Source organism: Puntigrus tetrazona, chromosome 5 (assembly GCF_018831695.1).
Source record: "Puntigrus tetrazona isolate hp1 chromosome 5, ASM1883169v1, whole genome shotgun sequence".
Lineage (NCBI taxonomy): Eukaryota > Metazoa > Chordata > Actinopteri > Cypriniformes > Cyprinidae > Puntigrus > Puntigrus tetrazona.
In genome coordinates this window covers 16,167,616-16,194,936 of record NC_056703.1, presented here as the reverse complement: position 1 = coordinate 16,194,936, position 27,321 = coordinate 16,167,616, and the positions used below count along the sequence as shown (strand labels likewise).

At 37.3% G+C, this 27,321-nt stretch overlaps 1 protein-coding gene across 1 annotated transcript in view; it reads right to left on the bottom strand.

Moving 5' to 3' along the window:
• tmem8b (transmembrane protein 8B) overlaps positions 1-27,321 on the bottom strand; it is a 106,879-nt gene that overhangs the window by 56,836 nt on the left and 22,722 nt on the right. The window contains 2 exon segments of the mRNA XM_043238291.1: positions 6,179-6,386; positions 15,370-15,559. Of these exon segments, the coding sequence (XP_043094226.1) occupies positions 6,179-6,386; positions 15,370-15,559 (398 nt within the window).

Below are 27,321 nucleotides of genomic sequence, written 5' to 3'. Positions count from 1 at the left end.
CTGCATGAATCTATGCAGAATAAAATATTTTCTTTTAAAAGAATCTTACTGACCTCGAAAAAGACTAAATAGATTGCCTTTTGGAGAAAACTATTCCTAAAATGTATAATGCCTGCCAGAGGGAAGTACCTACTAAGCGAGTAAGTGTTAAGTATTAGTGTCCTTCTGGCTATGATGCAATGTTTTATCCAAAACGCAATGAATTTCTACAACACAGTCTAAATGGAAACATCACTTTTTAGCTTAAAATGGCAGATTGGAGTTGTAGGTGGGATAATAAGGATGGAAAAGCAAAACAGCGACCATTAAATAACAAACTTGAGAAGAAGCCCCATCTGTTGTTTGTCTATGGCTGCATACATAAAGAAGGCACAGCTGGTGCTGGTGGAGGCAGACACGGCCTTGGTTCTCTGCCCCCACCCCGCGCTTTTTGCATTGTGTCTGACATGCAAGATTTGTCAACTCGTGACGCCTCTGCCTCCTTACAATTCTTCATTGATCTGATTTGATTAGGGGGGATGTTTGCAACTCATGTGCCAGCACAGACAAACAGGGCAGACAAAAGGAAGAGAGAGAGAAAAAGATGCAAATAATTGCTTCCCTTTTCACAGCACAAATTTGGCAACTTTGAGCAACTAGTGAAATAATTAGAGCCCTCTGTGCACGCGTGCAGAGCACCAAACAGTACACAGAATTGATAGCGGACCGTTGTTGGCATTTTGCATGTGTAATGTGGTCTCCAGCTGTGTGAGGGATAATTTCTCTGACTTCTGCTCATGCGGAACCACGAGGAGGAGTCCATATGGCCAATGAGAAAAAGATTCCTTTATCATTTATGGTGGATCGCGGTGAACTCTAAATACGTGTCTGGTAATATAACTGACAGATTGGTAAAAAAAAATAAATAAAAAACACTTGCGCATGAACCCGAAGCATCTAAGGCACCAAGGCGTTTGAGCGTAGCTTTTCAGCCTGGTATGAAAAGCATTTATCATTTGTCAAGGAACAAAGCAGGGATCCAGAGTCTTATTACTGGTAAAGCCTGGTGTTCCCCCGCACATCTCCCACAATTCTCCACTTCTGTTCTGTGCTTTAGCTCCCAAGTCCAGAAATAAATCAGCGATGACAAAAAGGTTTTTTTATTTCGATTAACAGCTGAGTGGTTTTATAGCTACAGATTTTAACTTAGCGTTCACAACATAGTATTGACAATAAAAACCATCTTTGGTTGTGTTAATACTACGCATATGATAATATCATAAATAATCCATCTAGTTGACACTTGAATATATTAGGTGATGGTATTACACCTTAATGCAGGTTGCTCATCATAAAAGAGAAAACAGAAAACAGTGAAGTGGGTTGAGACTATTGGCTCTCAAAATCCCGACAGATGGAAAAGAGACACTCTACCTGCACCCAAAAAAAGTTATATCTTATCAGTGTGGGAGTTTTTGGATTCTGTTAAAAAAAAGATGAGGTGTTAAGACACCCCAGTCTGCAGGATGTGCCGATCAGCAGCAAGCTATTTTCGTCTTATCGTTACAAACTATCTTCGCCTCCCTATATTCATATTTTGAGTTTGATTTTTTGGAAAGAGCAAATATAAAAAAAAAAAACAAAGCTAAAGATTAATTTGCATTTTTTATATATTAAAAAATTACAATTTCAAATTAATTTGTAACCTCAAGAGTGTTAGAGAGTGAGAGAGAGAGTGCTGGTGCGTCAAAACCATATTATTTTCACTTGCCAGTTTGCATGCCTTAAACTGACGAGCTTGGGATTGAAAAAAATCCACACCTCACCATTAACCAACTGTGTAAACTCACAGATCATTATCTGATTAAAATGGCTGACCTTCTCCTCCCCAGCAAACAAACACTATCTATAAATAACCCTAGTAAACGGGCATGCATTATAGTGAATTTCATTACAGAACCATTGCATGTACTGACCTAGCACACGTTAATAACACGGAACATTTAGAATGCGTTTTGGCCTGTTCGCTATCTTTAAAGAAAAATTCAATACAGAGATAAACAGCCACAAAACCGACAGCCCGCCCTCCTAACTTGTGTAGACCTTACCCCAAAACAACAAAGATGCACTGAACGATAACATATCTCCAAGTGCTGACAGTTTCCAATTAGTTTATTGATTTACTCTGAGAGTTTAGTTAGTGCAAGGCAAACTGTCAGGATGCTCGGCTTCTGGTCGCTGCTTATCCACTGTGGCGGCTTCATCCAGCAGAGACGGCCGGCTGATCTTTACTGCGTGCTCCACTCATACTCATCCTCCTTCTTTCCTCATTCCTTTCCTCCCTCTCTCTTCCTCTCTTTCTCTCTCTACAATTGGCCATCTGCTTGTGTGACTGCGCGCCTGCAGAGCAGGGTCCGACTGCTCCCTGATTAGCCTCCCAGACACCGTGGAGCTCATCAGCTGAGAGAACAGACTTGCACTTTGCTGAGGGCCGCTGCAGCTTTGCTCTGCTGAGATTCACCTCTGTGCACCATGTGTCCACGGAGCTTCGATCCTGCAAGCTGTTACTTGACAGTCAGTTACGGGCTTGTTGTTGGGTCGTAGCAGTTTGCGATCATGAAGTGAATTTCAAGATGGGATTTTAAGAATTTAAGAACTTGTTGTATCAAGACATCCAATAAGTTACAGCAATAATAAAAATAAATACTTGGGAATTAAATTCTCAAAATCTCATCTTGCTATTTAAATTATAATAATATTATTAATAGTGCTGTCAAACTACTAAACACAATCCAAAATAAAAGTATTTCTTTGCATATACATATTACATATTACATATGTGTGTGTGTGTGTGTGTGTGTGTGTGTGTGTGTGTGTGTGTGTGTGCGCGTGATGTGTATATTTATTACGTATATATAAATACAAACACATGCATGTATATATTTAAGAAAAATGTCTTATGCATATTAAATGTATTTATAACATAAAATATAAGATTCTAACTATATAAATGTATATACACATGTAAATATTTTCAAGCTATATACAGTATGTGTGTAATAAACATACACAGTACACACTCATATATTATGTAAACAAAAATCAATTCACAGCAATGTTAGCTCAGTCTCTATATTATTTATTGACAGTTTTAATAATATTATTAATTGTTTGTGGCTTAACAATTTAACAGCTGTTAAAATCTTAGTTTGTAATTTATATACAAAACAATGATAGCAGTAGCTGTGTATTTCATTGTCAACTTTCCTTGAAAGTCAGCGTGAGAAGGAAAAGAGGGACCACCCAACAGAAAAGTAATTAAAGGCATTTTTAACGCTGGCTGTATCTATTCAGTTCAAAGCACCAATCATCTTTTTTTCACTCCAAAATGCAAGCCTGTTATTTAGCTATTTGATTTGCATGTTTTTTAAGCATTTCTGACAAATAGAGAAAGAATGCAATGTCCAAAACTATTTAGTTAATTAGGAGCTTACTGCACACGTGAAAAACTGATGCCCAGGTAACATTACCAAAATGGCATACATTTATGATAGTTCACTGTGCAGATGCAAGTGTGTGGCACATTCTACCCGCAAGCCCCTTCAACAAAAAGTCCAATAAAACATAACCCCCATTACACTACACAGAATAATAAATAAAAAATGTATTCCTCAGGGAAAGCATGGCCTCGCTCTCCACACTTCCTCCAATTACTCCACCTCAGTAGGTTCAGCCATGAGCTTTTCTGCTCCACAGGTGCTGTCGTTCCCCAGACCAACAGAAAAGAGGAAGCCTTCGTTGTTCCAAGCTTTGTCTCTGTCTAATTGGCTGGCAGTGTGACCCTGTGGGCTCCGTGGAAAGCGGTGCCCTTAAAGCGAAGTACACCGAGTAGAATTATTGCTCTTAATCCAGGAGAATGGCCTCCACCACGACCAAACCTGCTGCAGTTAATTAAAGAGAAAGGCTGAAGTGCAGGCCTGGTGGCTCTGAGATAAGTAAGAGCAGCAAAGGACAAAACTCAGCTGAGGCAGACTTTTCAAGATTGTGGTTGGAGATTGAGGTAATGCTATTGTGAACGTAAGAATTCCAATTAAGATGCAAGAAGTTTACTCCAATGTGAGATCCATTTAGATGCAACCCACTGCAGTGATGTTATTTAAAATCTTAAGCAGAGAGCTCACTTAAAAAGAATTAACATGCCCTTGTGTAATTCTAAATTAATATAAAATTTCTTTCACGGAACATAAAACATTACCCAGTTATAAAACCAGCTATGAGAACTAAGATTCTAAGCTTCAAAAACAAAAGGAAAAAAAAGTAATAATTGACGATGACCAGAGGATATATTTCAAGGTATTTGTCTGGTTTGTGTACTTTAAACGCTATTGCAATTTTGCTTTTGTAAGACCTTTGAAAAAAATAGAAAAAAAATCACTTGGCGAAGTGATATGGAACCGTAACGCGGTCAAAGAGCTGCTTGGAGCTACATTCGCCGTGCGCTTTCCTGAAAATAATTGCACACCTTAGAACGTTTGTCAGCCAATCGGATTCAAACGTTATTCAATTATGGCAATTTTTATTTATTCTTTTAAAAAACAAATCTCATTTATAAGTTTCACTTGCACGGTTTTAGAGGCCAAAAACACACTTTGGTTATTGTAGTTTTCTAATACAATTAAAGTAAGCATATAATCATATTTTAGGCCTATTTTCCAGATGGTAATAGCACTTTCTCCCATGTTACAGAACTGTCAGATACTGGCTAAATTATGCATGGCAGCACAATTAAAGCAGATGTGAGTCTCAGTCAAACAGAGAAAACAAATTCTCGGCATCTACATGCAAATATAAACCGGTGGAATGTATCCAGTCATAACTCTGTAAGGCAGACATAAGATGAATCTTGGCATATCCAATTTTTACCAGGTGATTGTGTGGGCTTTATAATATACACCAGGAGAAAATTTAGCTGGACATCTTCCAAAGCACTGAAATTTATAATAAGGCATACATGTGACAGTCTTGGTTCTGGTCTGATATTTCCGCTTATTTCTGTAAAATCTCAAAGTGAACAAAAATAATTTTAGAGAAACAACACTTTATTATATCGCATTTTACCATGTACTACTTCTAAGCAACAAATACAAGAGTAGTCTATAAATTTGTAAGACATACTGTGAAAAAAACTAGCAATGAATGAAAGAGACCTGCCTTGCATGACTTAGTTGTTCTAAATATTTTATATGAGACTAAATGCCCGTTATTTTAGTAAATTAAAAGTATGTTCGCTGTTTATGTAAATTCAGTTTCCACTGTGTGCCAGTACATTGAATTGCGCTTCCTGGTGGACGCCTATCAGCAAGAGCTTTTTAAACACTTTTCACTGTCTGATTTTGCCTATTTAAATAGCTTCTGGGCAAACACTTTTAATAAGAATACTACAACCTGTCTGGCAGGGAGCATTATTAGGGTGTAATTTAGCCACTGCTGACATGCTATTACTTACGCATATCTTATGATGCATGATTGACAATCTGAACTGCCTTTTTATTTAAAATACACTTTGCTGCAGGAATTTAAAAAAATGCAGTGGAAGGACAAAACTGTAGCTCTTTAACTTTCAAACATTATGAAAACGGTTTTGGTGTTTAACAAAGCCGAATTAAATAGAGCAATAATTAGCAAACTCTTTTTATATCTCTGCACAGCATGGCTTTCTAATTCTACTAATTATTTTTTTATTCTTTGAAACATGCTTTAAATACATTCATGCAGTAGTCACATGCTCACATACCACATGTGTGGTTTTGTGAGCAATAAGAAAGATGTACCATGATGAAATATATATAAATGAATATTCAAGGCATTATACAAAAGAAAAATGCCATTGTCTCTGAGATTACAACCCAAGCGAAATAATGAGCACTCTGACAGGAAACGCATATATAATCTCATTTGAAAAAGTCTATGACAAGTTCTGGAATCACAGCGCTCACTTTTAAATTACTACCCATGAAGGCCACCCACTGACTGTGCGGAAGTGAGCAGCTTCAATTATAAATGCATAAATGCCGAGAGGAATGTACGTGCACAACCACGAACATAAGGCATTTTTCATAATCAACAAGCTTAGCTCTTGTTAAATGCAGAAACCATTCTCTCATTTTTAGCCCTGTGATCACTGTATTTTTTCACTCACCTTGACAGAGATCTTCCCCTCATCCTTTGGTAAGTGTGCAGCCAGGAACCAGTCTCCTGGGAGGGGGCTGGTGACATTGAAAACCCCTGTGGTGCGGTTGGGCAGCGTCCATGTCAAAGTGACAGCGAAGGAGCCTGGTACAATGGTGTCCTTTGGAAAACGTGTCTGGAGGGGGTTGATTACAGGTGGAGCTCCCGACCTGAAGTACCTGTAAACCAAGATCATCGTTAGTACGATCAAGTATGTAGTACTTTTAAGTATACTTTGTGTATAACTGTAGTAAACTAGAACATTAGTAACTACAGTAAAAGTAAACCTATTATAGGTATACTTGTAATTTACTAATTAAATACTTTAGTAGTATTTTTAGTACACCTTGAAGTAGAGTCTCAGTGAACTCCTAGTTTAGTAGTTTTATACGATTACAAGACTATTACAAGTACCACTATATTTAATTGTCATATTAAGTATATTTCTGAGAGAAACATAAAGCCCATTTCTGAGAAGCACATACAAAGTAGACTTAAAAGTATACTTTCTTATTTTAAGTTTAAAAGAACTTTGTAATAGCACACTTGAATGAACGTTTTTTTTTTTTTAGATAAGGGTTAGATAAACCATGTGCATTCAGAGTGAGCAGATGTACAGATATAACAAAACAAGAAACACAGGGCCAGAGAAAGCACACTAAAGTCAGTCCTGGATCGATTAGAATGCAGAAGATGCCGCAGTTTCTCACTCGATCGCAAGAAAGGAAGCGGAGCATTGCGACTAATTCTAAATTATGCATGAAGTAAATCATAAACAAATATTCCAACATTTAACTTCGTTGTTAATGTTTTGAGCGATGCTTACAGATTTAGGATGCATTGATTTGGAACAGCGCCTCGACCACGCTGCAATTACAAGTAAAGGAGAGAAGAAAGAAAGAGACGAAAATCGTTCACTTACATCAGACTCATTTTCAACACAAAACCGCAACGTGCTTTTCTTCATTTCGACATGGGAGCACAAGGCCATGAAAGTAAAAAGTCTTCCCTCAGTCTCTAGCCTGTCAGTCACGATACAGACACAGGCAGACAGTAGGAGCCTGCAACAAATCATGCCATGACACTTTTTCTAAAAGGCTTCACTGTCTGCAATTATTTTTGCTCAATGCACTGCTTTGTGTCTCCTGTAGTTTGTCAGTCACAACCCTGACAATCCTTTTGGGGGAAAAAGCCCCTGTAAAAAGGGTTTCACAACAAAGACTATCAATTACTCTTTTATTCTCAGTTTCTCTCATTTTTAGAGGTAAAAAATGGCTTCGTGATACAAGTAAAAATGGCAAAAGACAACACAACCCCATATGTGTATAATAGAGTCACACAATAATTCATACGTACTGATGATGAATAGTGATATTGTATTCATCACTGACACATTTTAAGTGTTCACATATGGATTTATCTTCATAACTTTGCACAGCTAGAGAAAGCTGTCTGTTTCCCATGCTTCAGGTAGCGCAGAAATACGCCTTTTGAAATCTGGGTCAGTGATGAGGTGCTCATTTTATGCCCTACTATTTATCCACACAAAATGCATAAAAAGGCATGTGTACAATAACTTGAATACACCTCACTTAATAAAAAAAAGAAAGAAAGAAATTGAATAAAATTAGTGGTAATGATAGTTATACCATAAGGAAGAGAAGAAAATGCAGAAAAAAATGCACTTATATGTCTGTAAAACAGGAAATTATATTGTACAAAGGTAAATAATATCCTTTACCCTACAGAAAAATTTACAGATACAAAAACAAAAAAAAAGTAAATAACCTACCTCAACAAAAACACAAAATATTAAAAAGTCTTCTAAAAAATGTATAAAAAGTTTCCAAAAACATCACCAGCCAAAACTGATTTTTTTTTTATTCAGTATAAGATTCTTTAAGCAGACAATCTTCTGTTGCATAATAAGTCATTCTCCTATCTACCAAAATGGATGAAACCTGTTTGTAAAGAATGTTTCAATAAAATATTTTTGCGAAATTCTACCTTTTTTTATATTATAATATCTCTGGGTCTCTTTCTGTGTTTCTCCTTCATGAAACAGACATTCCCTCTTCAGAGAAAGTCATGCTAACCCAGAAGTTCAAGATCCTTGACAGGTAATAACTCAAAGTACTTCACTAGAGCTCTGCAGCGTTACTAGATAAGTCATCCTGCCCTTCTTGTACTTAAAAGATGTCCCATCATTTAGCGTCTCATTTTAAGACGGAGACCCCATACTGCTTACGTGTATGTTGCAATGTTGTTGAAGCGCGAGCTTGTGTTCAGCACCGTCAGACAGATGTTTTCAGCACTGGATAATGATTTTATCTGGGTTGTGTTTTGCACTGAGCCATGAACATTTTCCTTTGAGGCTGCAGTGGCAGCTCCAGATTTTTACTAAGATGCTGCCTTGTAGTTCTGAGGGAGTGTTCAAACTATAAAGACATCCGTGAAGGTAATATGAACACACTGCACAGCAAAAAACACTTGTCTATTATTCTTATTAGCTTAGCATGTACTGTAAATAAGCATTTCCTTGGGTCCGAATGAACCTACCTGATGAAGCTACCATGTATGCTCTTTTCTATACAGCTCAAACACTTAAGCTCACACGAGGTGCAGGAAAAACGTTATATAAAATATGACATGCCGTATACAATTTATTGCTCCAAAGGCCTGGCTTCGTTATCCTTTGCAGAGCATGCAGCGCTCTATTGTGACCCAATTAGTTATACATCCATACCATGTTGGCCAATCACATCCAAGCACGTTACTGCCAGGCTCATCAAAGCAATACACAGCTATCCTAATATCAGAGTCCAAGCTGTATGTAAACTGGCCCTTCGGCAAACAGATCATCATAATCAGATCAACGTGCTCTGTAGTCAGTGCATTTCCTCACAATGTTTAAGGTCACACTTGATTAATCTCTAGTTGTCTGTCAGGCTGGAGAGAGTTTGAAACAAGGTGAAAACAAGGTTTGGTAATTAGCGCAAGGCAAGTTTGACTACAAAAATAACACAAATGAGCGCTCACAAAAGCTGGGAGACAACGATAAGAACGACATTAATTGGTATTATGGTTGTCAATCCATTAAAACAAATGTAATCAAGTAAACAGTATATGATGATTAATCTAATTGCAGTTAATTACATTTATCAATATTTTCAGAGAAATTACCCTACATGCCGGTAATTTGAAGATACTGTAAGTATGTGCGCTGGCATTCACTAATATGCTATATTTTGGTAATGATTATGCACAGAATTGTTACCGCAGGCACTTCAAGGTACCTTGGTACCTTATTATCTTTTAGAACATACATAAGCTTCTCGTTCAGCTAAAACGCTGTGTGTATGATGCAACAAGCTAAAAGCAAATTCATTCTATAGAAAAGAAAATAATACTCTGGTTAACCTGGTACACGACAGGCTGCATAGTACATTTCTGACACTCATTTGTGACAGAAAATAAAGAAAATCAAACAATATTTGTTTTCAATCAACCATTCAGAATTGTGTATTCTACATTTTAATCTGCAACAATCCATCCAGAAAAGATATCTAGGTTAAGTCCACTCTTGTTTTATCGGTCAAGGATATTTTGAATACAGTGATAAAATCTTAGAGGATTACATTGTTATATGAAAAGTAAATATGTAACATGGTTAAAGCATTAAACAGACTTTTGTACTCAATATATTGTTTTGTTTTGTTTAGTTTTTTCTTTAAATATGGGTTAAGTCAAATACATCTCGTTCAACTGATCAGCTTGATATTAGAAATGAGGGTGCTAAATGAACATGCTAAACTGACAGCTCTAATTATTACCTTTGAATAAATGTAGCCTACAAAGGAAAAAAAAACGTATTCACAGTTAACCCCCAAAAAATCATATTTATAAAAAGCTTTAGTGACATTTTCACAAAAACGTATTTATCAGAGTCGTCGCCTCTCCTTGTTTTCAGCACCATGGACAGCAGATGACCAGAAAGACAAAAGAGGCACACCAGAGCATTTAGTTAAAGAGTTATAAAACCTTGATATTAATATACTCCAGATATCAAGGCTTTACTTCAGTGTTGCTGGCACGTAGCAGGAGTAGTTTAGGCCATGTCTAATCTTTTCTTTGCCAGCTGAAAAAGCAAAGCGCTCTTTTGAAAACATCCAGTTGTGGTACTTAAGACCTCTTTGGAAGCAAAGCGATAAGGTAGACCAATATTTAACTATTAATTGTTCATTCATTGTACACGTTGGTGATATTTGTCCCATCAATCCTACACTGTGAATGGGTGGCTGGGTAAAAGTTTTACTCAACACAGCCTTAATTTTTGACATGCAGCCTTTGTGTTTTTGTCACTCATCTCCTAGTTTATGTCTTGATTAGGTCGGTTGACAATCTCATCCCCTAGATCCTGCATTATGCAAATGAATGGCATAAATCTTGCTGTTCTTGTTCTTGTATTTGTCTAAACAAACAGGCATGAAATGCAGATTGAGTGCCGGAGACTAATTGAGGTGAGGTGATTTCCATCATTGTTTTGCTGTCTCGCATTACCATGCCTTGTGCATTGAGTGCCCGGTCCCTCAGCGAGCATGTGAGATGAATTAGATCTTAAGATCATTAATGTGCATGACACTCGCTGTCTTATTATTGATGAGGGAGAGATAAAGCAAAGACTCCAGACTTCAGCCAGGAGGGCAGACACAAACAGACTGGAGAATCACATCTGTGACCTCAATTATAATGTGAATCCGAACATTACATCACTTATCCCTAAAACCCACACTGCGCATTGATTATCTGATGCAGTTTGTCAGTTTCACATAAGAAGGCTTCCCAAAAGCATCAGCCTGATGTTTGAAGGATGATCCAGGCGAAAAGGGACTGCTGGGAGGACTTCAGGAGCTCGGTTTCTGCCCAAGCCTCCTGGTTTCTATGGGCTGCAATTAGAGTTGTCACGGCCTGTCCGGCAGCATCATATTGATCTACTGGCTGTAGCGCAGGGCTGTTATCCACTAAACCCAGTCGTCCTGATTTTTCCCGTTTCTTTATCTTATACTTCCGCTTTATCTCTCCCCCAGCTCTGAGTACAGCCTGTTTTAATTACCATCTTTCTGTGGCACCCCTTGCCTGCTATCTGACAGCTGAATCGACAGAATGGAGCCCTGCCTTGTTCATTATGAACATTAAGAAGTACTGGGTCCTGGTGGCAAAATTGAGGCACATCTATCTATCTTAACTTCTATATAGTCATCTTTCTGTCTGTCTATAAATCCATCCGTCTTTATCTATCCATCTTTTAATCTATCATTCTTTGCTTCCATCCATCCACCTATCCATATATTTTCATCCATCTTTCTATAATATATATATATACTGTATATATATATATATATATATATATATATATATATATATATATATATATATATCCATCTTTATCAATCCATCCACCTATCTATATATCATCCATCTTTGTTTATACATCTATCCACTCTTCTGTCTATAGCCTGTCATTTTTTTGTCTATCTGTTCAACTTTCTTTCTATCCATCTTCCCTTTATCCATCCATCTTTTCATCCATCCACGTATATATCAATCCATCCGTCCATTATTCATCTAACCAACCTTTTGTCTTTAAATCTTTATATCTATCCTTCTTTTCTTTCCATCCATCCATCTTTGTCCATGCATGCATCCATCCATCCTTCAGTCTAGCCATCCATCCATCCACTCATATGTCTGTCTCTCCAATGTCGTAATTGTGTCAAAGTTCTTGGGGAGTCCCCTTAAACCTGAACCCACCTGAGTTTTCAATATTCTGCGTGGACAGTACACAGAAGTGATAGAAATGAATCTTTTTCAGTTTGTTTAAATTTATACCCTTTACAAAACATTTTATTTTTTGCATCTTAAAGTGGTAAAAATATTTTGAATAATTGAAATTACGCCAAGCCCTGTCTGCTTTTCACGGACAAGAGGAAAAAGCTCTGGACTCGGTAGTCCGCCGAGTTCCGAGCGCTCTCCCTGACAGCACGACGAACATGCTTACTTTTACCGTTACTATGATTAATTATATCTAAGTGCGAACTCGTGAAATATATAAATATATATATATATATACACTTTAAATGTGAAATAATAACTGCCAATAAGTGGCAGGAAGTCGCTGTTATTAGTGAGACACTGCGATTGAACCAAATCATTTAAACTATTGATTCATTCAGGAACATTACATTGTCATGTTGCTCAGAGATGTAAAACAGTGCTATGGCTATGTTCGGGACCTTTTTTATTTGGCAAAATAGTGCAAAAAATAGGCAATGTGGTGTCTAAACGTAAATTAGTATTAACTTCTTGTTTATCAAACTGTTGTATGAAATCAATATCACGTTTGTGATTTTTTCAGGAACAAACAACCTTTCTCATGTGAAATTGATATATGAAATTCTAAAAATATACATATTCTCTAACCCCATTTTGAATTTTGAGAGCACTCTGAATTTGATTATACTGAATCAATGCAAGAACACGGTCTAAATGAGCACAGTCAGTCTAGCTAGTGTTTAAGCACTCATAACTCCTCTTGTAGTTTACTTTTATATACGTCTGCACTTTTGTAGCTTATGATTATGGGAATTTGCAAGTTTTAGTCTGAACAAAATTCTGTGATGATTAATATGACAGCCTCTGAATTGTGTGTGTGACAGGTGTTCAGTCATTTTCACTAGCGTCCTGTTTCAAGTATTATAGTTATATTGAAAAACCAGGCGACCAGCCAGTATATTTTTTGAGGAGCAACCCCCACCCCCAAATCGAATACTGTATCTGTCCATTCATTCATCCTTCCATCCATCTTTCTATCCATTTTTGTCCATCCTTCCTTCTCTCTATCCATCCAATCTTTAGATGGGCCATTTATATTGCTTGATAGGCCCCGAAGACACATATTTCATTATCGCTCAAACTGGAACATAGGCATACTTACTGTAATTATGAAAGGCAATATGTTCCCCTGGAGTTATAACTGACATTATGAGTTTAAAATACGTCCTTCCTGAAGTTAACACTGAGATCACTGTTTATACCGCAACTTTCTCAAGCAGCTTTCCCCTGAGGCCACCAGAGAGGTTTATTCACAATATTATATACTCCTGGGAGATAAAAGAAGAGGCTTGAGAAGGTTTTTCTATATGCGCAGTCTGAAAGAAATCTGACATCAAAAAGAGCCAAAGAGCATCTTTGGAAGGAGTGCATTTAAAACATCATAACCTGTGTTTAATGCTAGAGTTAATGTAACGTTTATGTTAATTTTAAGGTCAAAGCAGCAGCAGTGGTAGCGGCAAAGTAGAAGCAAACAAATAAAGCATAAAGTCATTTTCTGATGTTAATGCTGAATGCATGAAAAGTAGAGTTCTGTGATAGGGCTATTTGTCAGAGAAACCAGTAGTGGAACATTGACTCAAGGACAGTCTCTTCTCTTCTTTATAATGTCACACATTAAAGACAGCCAGGAGTTACTTCCTCACCACTTATGATGTACATTCAGTGACAGGCAATAACAAGGTCAGTGTTTTGATGGAACTTTAATGACAGCCAGCGTGCTGGGATTTGAAGACCTGAGTACTCAGTGAATAATATTCTCCATTTTGATTACCCAAGGGCCAAGACTAACTTTAACAACAGCTCTTGTGCTAGCACGCCATGTGCTGGCAATGAAAGTGTACTGGGATCATTCAAGGATAACTTGAAAGAAATGGACAGAGAAAGATAAAGGCTAAAAGAACACCTTATGAAGTATCTGAAAGCTCATTTGAGGAAAACAATGTACACGAAAACAGTGTGTTCACGCTTAATTTCAGGACATTTTTGGTTTCATTAGTATGGAAATGGGGTGATGTTTTTTTCTACTTCTTTTTTATTTGGCTTAAAATGACCAGGTCTTTAGAGGTATTCAGGGTTCAATATGAGTTTTTCAGCAAATGCAGCAAATATTTAAAGGTTAAAATATTTTAGTGTGAAAATCACTTGCTAACCTATAATTTTACAAACTTGGTTGCCATGACAGATGACCCATAAAACCCTCACTTTAAAAAAAAAAATTCTGATTTTAACAGTAAAAGGCAATTGGTTAACAGTGCATTTCCCTACTATATACATCCAATAATACAGCTATCCTTACAATAGTTGTGGTTTTTGGAAGTGAAAAAGAACAAGTCATTGAAGAATTTACAGTGAAAAAAAACATAAATTGTTATTAAATTGTTGTTTATTATTTTACAATATTGCATGTTACCGTAATGGTGTTCTGTATTTGTGTGAACGACACTGTGCACCTTCTGTATATATTAGTATTTACACCCTCAGCTTATGGAAGAGCTGTTTGTAGTTAATGTTGATTCATCGTGTGGCTTTCTCATCACAACACATTTTTGAAGATTGTTGATGTATTACAATGGTAAAAAAACAAATATTAGTACTCCAGAAGGTTGGTATATTAACATTATACTTGTTAATAAAATATGATTTTTTTGGTCTTGGTAACACAAATTTTGTCAACTGATTTTAACTTGTGCTAAATCCGATAATATCCTATATTCTCATCAACCAAAAAAGGTCATTTTTAGTTTTTTAACCTTGAGCTGCGAAACCAAATGACTCCACGTCTTTCATGAATAATAAAAGCATAGGGCCATCCTAATTTTAGAGGCCATTTAGAATGGATTAAAACAATTCTACTGAATGTGACCCTGTGAAATTAGTAGAAGTGTCAGATTTGGATTTTAAATCTTATCTGTGTCACTTGGTGTTTTATGCTTATGGATCTCCAGTGTGCAGTTATGCTGTGAATTCTGCCAGCACCACACTTGATAAATGCCTTTTTATGGAGAGCACAGAGAATGATCAGCATCTGGGAAATGATCCTTAGACTTGGATTAAAGGCTATTTTATCAGGGCAAACAGCGAGTACTGTTCAGTGTGTGTGCCAGAAAGGTCATTATATTCACGCATGTGACATTTGGCTTTTACATATTCCCCCCTCTCATCTAAAATGCTGATTGGACATATCTGACCTCATTACGCTGTTGTCCTTGTCCACCCCCCCCCCCCCAACCAACTCTCAGTGGATGTAACCTGGAGGTTTAGCCAACTCACACTGTCACATTGCGGTCTGGGCAGCTGTCTCCGAAGGTGCCCCCTTGCTCCTTGAAGGTGATGAGGTTCCAAACAGCCACCACGGTGTCTTCAGGCACGTTGAAGTGGAACAGCTCCACGCTGGCAAAAGAGCGGTAGGCGTTGAGCTTGCGAGGCGTCCGGGTGAAATAGTCAGTTACAAACAGGCAATCTAGGGAATGGAACAAGGAGAGAGTTATTTAGATTAAAGATGGTGATCTTTGGCAATTGGCTAGAAGCTGGGTGGGAAGACGGTTGGAGGAATCAGTCTTAATGCGGTTTGGTTGACCTTCCTTCTGAAAGCTCCACCAGTGATTTAATCACACTTGCCGTGGGTCATGCGTGCTTTGGCTTCGATTCAAAAACCCAGACTCTATGCAAAATTAATTTTGTCGCAATCCCTCAATACAAGGCCAGGGAGGAAGCAGCAAAATGACATTTGCAATCTGCCTTAATGAGCCGTTGCTTCCTATGGCTCCATCGTCAGAGAGCCTAATGGCTTCCAATCTCCTCATGATTTGTAGAGGGAAACATTTACACTCAACTGCCCAGTTGCTTCCGTGATGTTCATGTATTCCCTGTGTGTTCAACGCGCAGGTGCAAATGCAGTTTGCTTGCCCCAGATGAATGCTGCTGTTACTAATGAGCATCTTAACTGCCCTTTCATCAGGGCGATGATCTATGGCTGTCAAGAGCAGTCAAGACACTAGATATAAAGGGTTCACCCAAAAATTAAATAAATGTGTTTTACTCACCCTTAAGCCAACCTAGGTGTTTCACTTTAACAGTCCAAAACATGTTAAATAAAGTGCACACAAATGCAATAAAACATGAATACATGCCTCCTGTAGTGAAAAAATGTGTTTTCGTAAGAAAAATATCCATATTTAATTTTGGAGTGAACTAACCCTTTAATATTTAATATTTGTGATGGATTTTCATTAGCCATTATTTCAGTCTTCAGTGTCACATGATTATTAAGAAATAATTATAATATGCTGAAGAAACTTTTATCTTTTGTATTTATTGCCACTTTTTATAAATTTAATAAGCGCTTACTGCATTAATTTCACCCTAAACAAGATTCATTCATTTAAAACATTTCGTTTGTGAAACAGAGTTCTTATTAAATTATAAAACAGATACACAATCATTTTTATCCTGATCCAATCATATATAATATAATTATATAAAAAATACTTTTTCAGCACAATAGCTATACTGAAATTTAAGTAGTTCTAGTAGTAGTATATCTTCCTTAGCATTCAGAACAATAATATAACTCAGTCCTGAAAATGAATGCAGTTGTCGCCCTCAATACTGTGTTTATTGCCTGAAAATCCTAAAGCTCCCAGTCTGAGGAGATCTCAAATCTCATACCCATCAATACTGTACATCCCCAAAGCTCAGGAGCAGCACTGCAGCGTAAATACCTCTGGAGATAGTTTGTGTGTGACATACAGAGAAAATGAGAAGAAATGCATAAGGTTGGGAAGTCGGATGAGTGAAGACAAATGACAGCACCTGTATGTCAGTTCTAGCCTTCTGTTTAATCTCTTTCCCGTCGAACCCTTTGCTTCTGTTATTAACAGACACAACAAATCAACCGCTGTGACACTTTTATTAAGCTGATGGACTCTCAGAGGTATGACGCCAGTATGGCCTCTTCATCTGTTAGCTCAGACAGCACAGCACATCCCACTGATGGGCTTCACGCACAATCACTTACAGTGCGAGGAAAATTACTGTGTGAAAAATAGCGGATGGACCCACACCATTTGGTACCGTATGAACTGCAACATTGTTCATCCAAGACTGAAATGTAGCATTTGTACAACTGCTTCACTAGCTTAAATATATTAATGTGCCTTAGGAGCAAAAATAAATCCAATGAATTTTCAGGAAAACAAACAAATTCTATAATTTATACAGCAAACTCAAACTCTACATGAGTTCAAAAAGTGATTTACTTCTCCGAGCAAGCATTTCTGTCAGACAGAAAGCCTACTAGTGGCCAAGTCAGAAGTAGACAGGCTGATTACCCCTCATGTCAATCAGAAACAACGGGAATGTCATGTTGTTTGACCATAACATGGGCTGATGCAATGCAGGTGTGTCAAAATACATCCTCGTGTCTTGTTCACAAAGCAAACAAGGATATCCTTGTGCTTTGAAAGCAGGTTCAGAAATTATACTTTTTTTATACTGTGGGATGAATTCACTAAACCAAAGAGCTTAACCATGCACAGGCAATGCGGTGTTGTGCGATGGCAAACGATATTTAATTCAACACAAACACAACGTTCCTCTTCTCTATTCAAACTGGGTTAAAAACATCACTGACAAAACAGACAATGCTATCCCAAACAGTATATTCAGCAACCAGATCTGTATCCTTTTGAGTAATGTGTTTCTTTTGTCAGTGGTCGCCAAAATGGTTTAACCGCCATTGTTCGAAATATGTTGAACAAACTAAATGTGAAAACATGTGAACTAAATGTGAAAACGAAAGTGAAACAGGTTGAGAACTAAATAAGCATGAGACAGAGCCTGCAAATAAACAACACTATTAGCGGTTGTAATTCATTTTTATTAAAATTCTCACAAATTATATATTACTAATAGCATAAGTTTGAAAGTCAGGATAGATGACCTGTTTATATATATCTTTTTGGTCCAGTATTCATACAATCCAGTAATACCAAATATCATGCACCAAATCTCATTAAATAATCCTGAATAAGAAAAAAGTGATCTAACCCTACAAGCAAATGATCTAAAATTGTATATTTTTATAGTATTATTTTATTATTGAATTTTTTATTTCATTCATTTTAATGAATACATGTTTGTATCAAAGAAAAGACATTAAGATTGTTGTAAGAGATGAGGGGGACTTTTTTTAAAGCAATTCTTTCCCTACAGCACATCTTGCTCTTGATTTTCTCACAGAGCACAAACTGTTATTACTGGCATCTCACTGTTTTTAATCAGTATTTAAATAACTTTGAGGAACCTTTGAAGTGTAACAGTTAAAAATGGGCACTAATTAAAAGGAAACCACACAAAAGTGTTTGTCCTTTGGAGAATGGAAAGTCTGTTCATGTCTCCATGTGTCTTTTTCCTTTCTGCTTCTGCACAGGCCACAAAAGAGGTTTCACAATGGACCAGACGAGTAATAAATCACAAACCCTTTTATTACATTTCATGTCAATATTCCCCACACAACAAAGTTTACTGGCGCTCAATACAGGTTCCCTTCTTTCAATCTAACCTTCAGATTGAGGAGCATTAAAATTAATATCGCTTTTTTTCTCCCAGTCACGTTACCTCTCCAGCAGTGACGGGGAATCAATAATTAATGATGTCTCTCTCTCACATATGTAGAGACCCATATTCCCCACTGTCATTGTTTCTACACATGAGGCAGAGATATTGAGGTCAGATTGCTTTTACCATATTACTTTATGAAAAACATTCTATAGCCTTTCAGCAAAATCTCTATTTATGTCAGAACACATAGATATCTATATATGGGCTCCATATCTATATTTGAACAGTCCACGGCAAAATTGAAAATGCGTCTGCATGTACAGTTCGCGTCTTCAATGGTCTTTAACAGACTACTGAATGATTGATTTTCACAGGCTTTCGTTTATCATTTTTGCGAGTTAATTCTGCGTATGGTAAATAGAACAGAATACTAGTTACAACTCTAGATGTCTATGGTTTGTCCAGCTGTGCTGAATAATGTTGTGGCATTTTTAATGAAAATTCATTAGTTTGTTACTGTGACTGAAGAGCTGAAAAGATGACCAGTGGTGGATGCATTGACATATCTGGAGCATAAGGTATCTAGGCATAACTAAAGAATAAATCGAAATACACTTATGAAGAACGTGATTTTGGACCAATTAGATTTCACACGCGGCAGAAGTGAAAAACTATTGACCTACAAGATGTCCTGTCACTTACAGCGGTATTGTCTTATTAGGACACGGTGTGAAGAGGGGAAGAACTGTAAACCGTCAATTAGAAACAAAACAATATTTACCTAGAAAATATTTACCACATTATTGTGGCAGATGAACACATTGGGGGAAAAAATATTACAAAAGTGTCTTCACAAGTATCTGGAGCAGTTTGTTTGATTATTATTAAGTCAGAAATATATTTATCTTACGGTTAATTTACTTTTAGCATTTGAAATCATTTAAATATTAATCTTTAATATTAAATATACAAATATTATTCAATTTTTTTTCTCAAGAAGAGATACTGAGATATATATAATGCTTGTCTCATTAATCCAATAAATTATTTTTTTAAATTACTTGTTAACATTTTTAATAAGTATTATTTAAACTGTATTTTTTTATTTTAACATTACTATTTAATATTAAAATAAAAACATAAAACTCAACTAGGCCTAGTTTTTATTAGAGTCATTAAAAAAACAAGATTCATGGTCATTCTCAATCACACCTGGCCTCTCCTGCAAAAACGAAAAGTGTATAAGCAATTTACCACGCCAATCTGAAAACTCCCAGCACAGATGTCTACAGCCATTAGCGTTTCTCCCAGAAGCTTCACTACATCAGCGAAGGTGATCTGCGCTGACACAAGGTGGATTAGTGCTATCAGGATAGCATGGAGAGAGTGTGTCCTTGCAGCGGAGTAGTTTTACAGGAAACCTTGTGGAGTTCTTGGAAAGATGCTTTAGATTGAGAGAGAAATCCTCAAATGCTTGCTTAAGACAAGCACGCTGGGAATGAGTCCAGGAAAAAAAAGCGAGTTAGCAGGCGCACACATTCTCACACCACTCACACATAGTCTACTATATATGTGCATCTACGTCATTCTTCTCCCTGAGGTTATACAGTTTTGGTGCGCTAATTTCCTTCATCTCTTGAATAGCATATCGGGGCAGAAACTGTTCCGTCAGTTTTCATCATGCTGGAATGTTGTGATGAAGAGATGACTTGTGACATGTGCATCATGAAATTACCATCGGAGCGCATCTCCAGAGGGAAAATGATCCAACCCCTGAATCCGCAGTAACGCTTATGGTATGTTGCTTTTAGCGAGAGGAGGAACTGTTTTAAGGGAGCATATGGGATAGAGGATCTGCTTGTGTAATGGAGGAACAAAAGTGTAGAAGAATTCAGATAAAGAAGGAGAAACATGACTAATTTATGCAAGGAGAAGTAGGGAAGCGGTGTTTTGACTGCAAATGACAGAATAAAAAGGTGGCACATGGCTCTTTTTAGTTGCAGTTACATATAGAGTGACTGGGAAAAAACTGCAATTCTTTTGTGCTGCTTCTCAATCGATCAAACCAGGAAGTGGCCATGGTGGTCAGCATCGATGCATTACCTTGTTTAAATGTTTTACATCGTTACAATGGAATAATATTCTATTTTTGAGCAAATAAATACAGCCTTGGGACACGATCAAAGACATTTTGCAAAAGCATTCTGACATATCGTTTCAACTCGAACTTACTGGAGGAGATGCGGTTAAAAGTAAATATTGTAAAAGAAAAGAAAAAAAAACACTCTTGTGACTCCCGTGATTTACTCTCTGCCTTAAAAAAGCAAAACATTTTATTTCAAAGCCAATTTTCTTTGCATATTTACCAGTGTGGATCATCATTCTGATACTGAATTTGTTTCCATTATAATTGTTAAGCCTTATACAAGAACCAATTCAACATTCATCTCACAAAGAAAACTCACTGAGATAAAATGTAAAAAGCAGTGGTCACAGACACTTAGCAGCTCCCTTTGCAGTTTAAGCATGTTGCCAAAAATGACACCGGCCTTACATTTTTTACATAAAGTGCTTTCAAAACTGCTCTTTTTGCTTCAGGCTTTAGGCAATCAGGTTTATAAATTGCATCAAACAAATATGCGCATTTGTGGGTGACACGCTGACACTCTTCCTCCAAGCAAAGTCTGCATCTCCCAGACTAAGCTCTCGAGGCAGGTTGACCCGGTGGATACTCCTCTCAGAGTTCGATTTGCGTTCTCTCCGTTCATCTCCCACATCCGTGCCCAAATCCATGGATTACAACCTTCAAAGAGATGCTCACAGAGACACTCCAAGCAAAGCCTGCTGTAATCTGCTCTGGCAACATCATTACCTAGGCCGCTAGTATTTCAGCATGTCCCAGAGAGGGGGGGACTAAGAAAATTACCTCAAGCTTAGACCTCAAAATCTGCCTGTGTGAAATCGCCCTACTTGAAATGCTTTAATAGCTGTGAATTAGCACCCACATACATCACGGTGACACACTGCGGCTTGTTCAGCTCGTGGTTGGACAGAAAGGAAATACTTCAAAAGGAGATGGCCACAGGCCACCAAAGTAAGAGATCAATTATAAGTGCCAGTTCTTGTCCAGAGAGAAAGAGTGACCTCAACGAAACTCATCACAAACGTTCCTAATATTATGCCTAAAATAGGATGGCCTACAGAGCTCAACAAGCTGCAACTTCAGAAAACACAAGCAAATAAAAAAGCACCAGCAAATTAAGAAAATGCTGCAAATGCTCACAAAACAATCAAATAAAGAATTTTATTTGCAGAGCATTTTTTTGCGGTTGGTGTTTTGTTGCGTTGTGAGTATTGGAACTAAATATCATGTAGTGACCTGAATACCTGAGTTAGGTCAAGCCAAACAAATCAAACTGAATCAAACTTTAGCTCCAGGATCCAGGACGCACAGCCGAGGTAGCATGTCCAACTCAGAAAGAGCCGTATGAGCCAGTTCAACCAACTGTTGAAGTTTGCGGAGGATTACCGAGGACTCAACAAGCCGTGGCGAAACTTGCCGAGGATTACCGAGTTGACGATACTGTGCAAGCCTGAACGTACTGGAAATATGTTTATTATGACTATTGTTATTAAAAAAACATTTCATTAAAACCTTTTCATTAAAAACTTTTCTGTCGAGAGATTAAAATAAATTTTACAATGGTTCATTGTGCAGGCAGAGATATTTTGCATTTAAAGACCGATATAATTTGAAGTTCATACAACCTTCATCGATAGTGACATTAAAACAGATGCGAAAACTACTTCCAGTCAACACAGGAGGTAAAAATGCTGGGACGTTTCTCTCAAGAAAAATGACCGCAATTGTCATGGGTCAGTCTCAGGTCACCTACACGATCAAAGTGAAAAAGGTAACAGATGTCAAATAGGAGGCTATCATGTTGAAGACCAGCATGTACTTTCCAAATGAAAGAAGAGCACAAGGTGAGACAGAGCAATGAAAGCCGCCCCATAAGCATCAGTCACATTGCCCTCGGTGAACCCTGATCATGCAGTCCTGATACTTTGTACCTCGACAGCAATTTTCGTCTTGCTATATAACCTCCTTGTTAAAGTCAATGGAAAGTGCTTTTTTATGAAATCCTGGGAATTGTCAGTGCTGCCCAGGGTTTCGGTAATGTGCCGCCCTGAGACTGACAACTCATTCTACCTGCATAGAACACAGTCTGTCTGCACACGCCATCGCTGTCTGCTCCATAATTAATGGCAGTGAGCAGAGAGCAGTTCTTTTCTCCTTCCACGCGTGTGTTTCTGAGCCCGGATCCCTGATAAAAGCACAGACTGCTGCCTTGGAGCTCTTTACCAAGGCTCTGTCACTTGCCCTTTACATTCTGCCTGACATAACAACATTCAGCCGAGGTTCCACATGCAGCGATGACTGATCCAGACTGACATGAAAGGATGCGTTTCCAGCCCTGAGCTTGAAAACTGGAGCCTCGTCAAGATGCTTGAAAGCCATGAGGCATTGCAGCAGTGTTTGCAAGATAATGCAATACGCATCCCCGGTTTTAATTGAGTTTCATACAAGATTACTCTGGCCACTTGTTAGTCTGGAAAAGTTGTTGTCTGAGATTTAGTTTGCACAAAGACGAATTGAAAAACTGCATTATGATGAACAGAGCTTATTTAAAAGGAGACCAGTTTTAGTTCAGAGTATTGGTGGTTCAGAGTAAGTCAGCCATCATATCACAGACGTATACAGGACAAAAACATATACTTTAAAATCACAATTAATGCAGTTCAACACTAATGCACATCCTTCTTACACATCATTGTTTAAAAGTCTGGAAAGAAAAAAATGTTTTCTATTTTAACATATTTAAAAATGTATTTTTGTGATGGTAAAAGTTTTTGTGCCTAATATTTATGTGAAAATGGTTGCATTTTTCTCATCAGGATTTTTTTGATGAACATAGTCAATTTAATGCATCCATATACAATTAATACATTAATAATTATATAAATATTAATATTCTTTCAAAACGGTAGTGTACATGCCAACTGGTACACTCTCAGAAAAGTACAAAAGCTGTTACTAGAGTGGTATGTTTTGAAAAGGTACAACTTTAGTCCCAATTTAGCCCAAATGTAAGTTACTAAAAGCTATAGCAGTACCAAGAATGCTCATATTACTACTTAAATGGTACATATTTGTACCTTTTGAAAATATACTACATCAGTGACCCCTTTTGTAACTTCTAGCAAACCTTGAAGAATAATTGTTGCCATGATCAACAGAAAATCAACAGATGCAACATTTTAGTGAATTTACCGTTATTCTTAAAAGCCATTGTGAACGACAATGTGACATGAGTACCCAAGTTAAACAAGGTATTCAAGAAAACAAAAAACAAATGTAATTTAGTTTATCATTTCAGAGGTAGAGTAAGCTCATACATTTTGATGGTTCGAAAATACTTTGTTCTTCAGAATAACAAGCAACAGATGAAGCATGCACAAAAAGGTCATCAACAAGTGCTATGCAAATAGGCTGAATTTTGATTTCATGTTGACTTTAATAACTACTTTAAGAGGCTTTACACACAAAATTCTGCTAACAAACACACAGTGCAGCGACACACAATATGTACAGACAAAACACTTAAATCCTCCACTCAACAGGGTCTAATTTCTCTGCTTTTGACCCCTGTTGTATTTCTATCAATCACTAGCCTGAGCTGTCACCGGCCAGTGGAGCACAGAAGTGGATAAATGCAATCAGGGCTAATGAGTCTCATATCGCTCATCTATGCAGTGCTGTGGAGTGGATCAGCAGTGGCTGTAAACACCAGGCTTGGCTCGGGCAAGGGCAAACAAACAGGCCTGCCAAACTCTCTCTGTCTCCGTCTTTGTCTCGGCATCTGTCTCTCTCACTCTCGCTCTCTCTCTCTCTCTCTCTCTCACTACTTATCTTAGCACTCATCAATCTAAGATCTCAGAGAGGAAAAACAAATCCCACTATCGACATCAGGCAAATACAATGAACAGCAAAATGGACACCGCTAATAATAGACGAGGAAAAGAATATGCGTACATCCTCAAATGACTTTCAAGTAACGTGCTGTTCTTTATTATGCTGATGTGATAATAGCTTGCTGCAGATATTAAGGCCCTGTCCAAAAATAACGACAGATGACGTCATAGTCTTTAATCAGGGGTGTAAACCAGACTTTGTTGGGGTGTTAAAATCAAATCTACGGTTTTTTAACATCTGCACAAGGAAAAAAATGCATGTCTATATGTCCAGTGCAACTTTTTCAGAGACTACGATGATGCATTTCCAAAGTTATTAATATCATAAATATGGTAAAGGATAGATAGATAGATAGATAGATAGATAGATAGATAGATAGATAGATAGATAGATAGATAGATAGATAGACACATTTTGTTTCCCAGCTAATTTTATATGTATATGATTAAGTTTGTTAATTGGCATAACATTAATTTACTTCAAAACATATTTTAGCATAATTTACATAACTGATAGCCCTAAACACACACACACACATACACAAACCTTTATAAAATATACAGTCTTTGCTCAAGATCAGACTGTCTTAAGTCTACCACCGTCCCCTGAGACCGGTTTGCCTGTAAACATTCATCACAAGGTCGTCCTTTTAAAACAAAAGAGACTCCTAATTACATTTCTATGCTCTCTGAATTGATTAATCACCTAAAATTAGCTTCCTAGCAACCGGGTGAAGGGTGATAAAACTAACCGCTGTTAACAACTCTTCAGCCAGTCGTTCCTGATGTATTCATAACTCCACTGGTTTAATATTCGCAATGGTTTCATTGATCCAAGCGGAACAATGCGTGCTTGTGGAAAACACAATAGATAAATTTGAAAGATCAGAATGAATTCAAGCTGCATGATCATCCATTTGACATTCTTTCAGAGGCACATGAATCTGGAGTGAAAAAAAAAAAACAAGCTAGTAATTAAAGTTCATTTCCTGGTCATAGTACCTCTCAGCAATAATGTCATGTGTGAATAACAGCCTGTTTAATTGTTAATTATTGCGCATTCTTTTAGGGTTAATGCAATTGAATAGAGACCAAGACCCTGAATTCAAGACAGGATTGGTATTCGCCTCTCTCTGACTCTCACTCTCTCTCTTCATTGCATTTCTACAGGCCGTCCTTGATAAAAGCAGACACTTGCCCGAGCAAATGTGACATGCTTAGCTTCACACACTAACCTTGAAAAGACAACTGGTCCCTGTAACTTGGGATTACCATAACTTCTCAGTAATCGTCTGTGCGATCCTGTGCAGTATCCCAGGGGATGAGGGAATACAAGAGGATGGAGTCTAACCGTCGTGGTTTGTTTGTGTCTTACAGGGTGGCAGAAGGGGGTCAGGATATGAAGATCTTCTTGCAAGTAAAAATGGCACAATTCCAAAGGGCATCAGCACATGTCAAAATGACAAATGTCACATGTTGAAAAAGGGAGCAACCCTGGTGGGCTAACAACTCTTGCACGCACACAACTTTCAGTCTTAAAGGGCATGACAGGTCTAACAGAGGAGAAATGGGGCGAAAAATGTGTTGCACTTTGAAAGGGAGTCTACTTACACCATCTAATAACACGATTTGCCTTGTATTTCTGTTAAAAGAGTTCAACTTTCCTGTTAAGTATCAGATCGTATAATATTATGCTACTTCTTTAAAATGTACTACCATTTAAAAGTTTGGGGCCAGTAACACTTTAACAAAAACCTGATACTTTTATTCAGCAAGAACTGATCAAATATGCAATATTTGATAATACATTTGTGTTATGAAAGTTTTCTGTTGCAAGTAAATAATCTTTTGAACTCACTATTTATCAATGAATACTGAAAAAAAAACAGCAGCATGACCGTTTTTCATCATTGATGGTAGTAATAAAAGTTTCTTGAGCACCACTGTATTATAATCATAATATCTGAATGATTTCTGAAGGATTGTGTGGGGCCGATGACTGCTAAAAATCAGCCTTGCCGTTACAGGAATGAATTACAATTGAATGTATAGTACAATATTATAGCTATTTAAAATAGTTTCATATTTAAACCTTTTTAACATTAGTATACTTCAAAAAATACTGCAGTACTGCCATGGATGCATGTCCACAAAGCATGGTAATAATCATTTCAATGTATTTACTTTCATTAATTGCATGTGTACTTGAATGGCACCTATAGAACACGTTCTGCTATAATATGTAGATATGTGTTGACGTGTAAACCACTTTTAGCAATGTTTTTGTTCTCAACGTCATATGACGGATGATACCACAGCATAAAAAAAGAACAAAACACCTGGTCTGTTCTGCATATTCCTGTCTTCACCCTGAACACAGAGCAACAACATTTAAAAACGACTTTACAGCTATGTGCTAACGACTATTAACGCAGTAACATTTGCTTGTCTGGTAGTAAATGGATCATTACTAATGCGCTACTTATTAGCTCACCCCAAAAATAGCGCAGCGCTCACTCAGAGCGTATAATTATGGCGCAGCAGTGATATAGGATAGATTGATATTTGTGGAGGCAGCTAATGTTTAGCCTTCTGACAGAGCACCCATCTGCTAAACCTAAATTA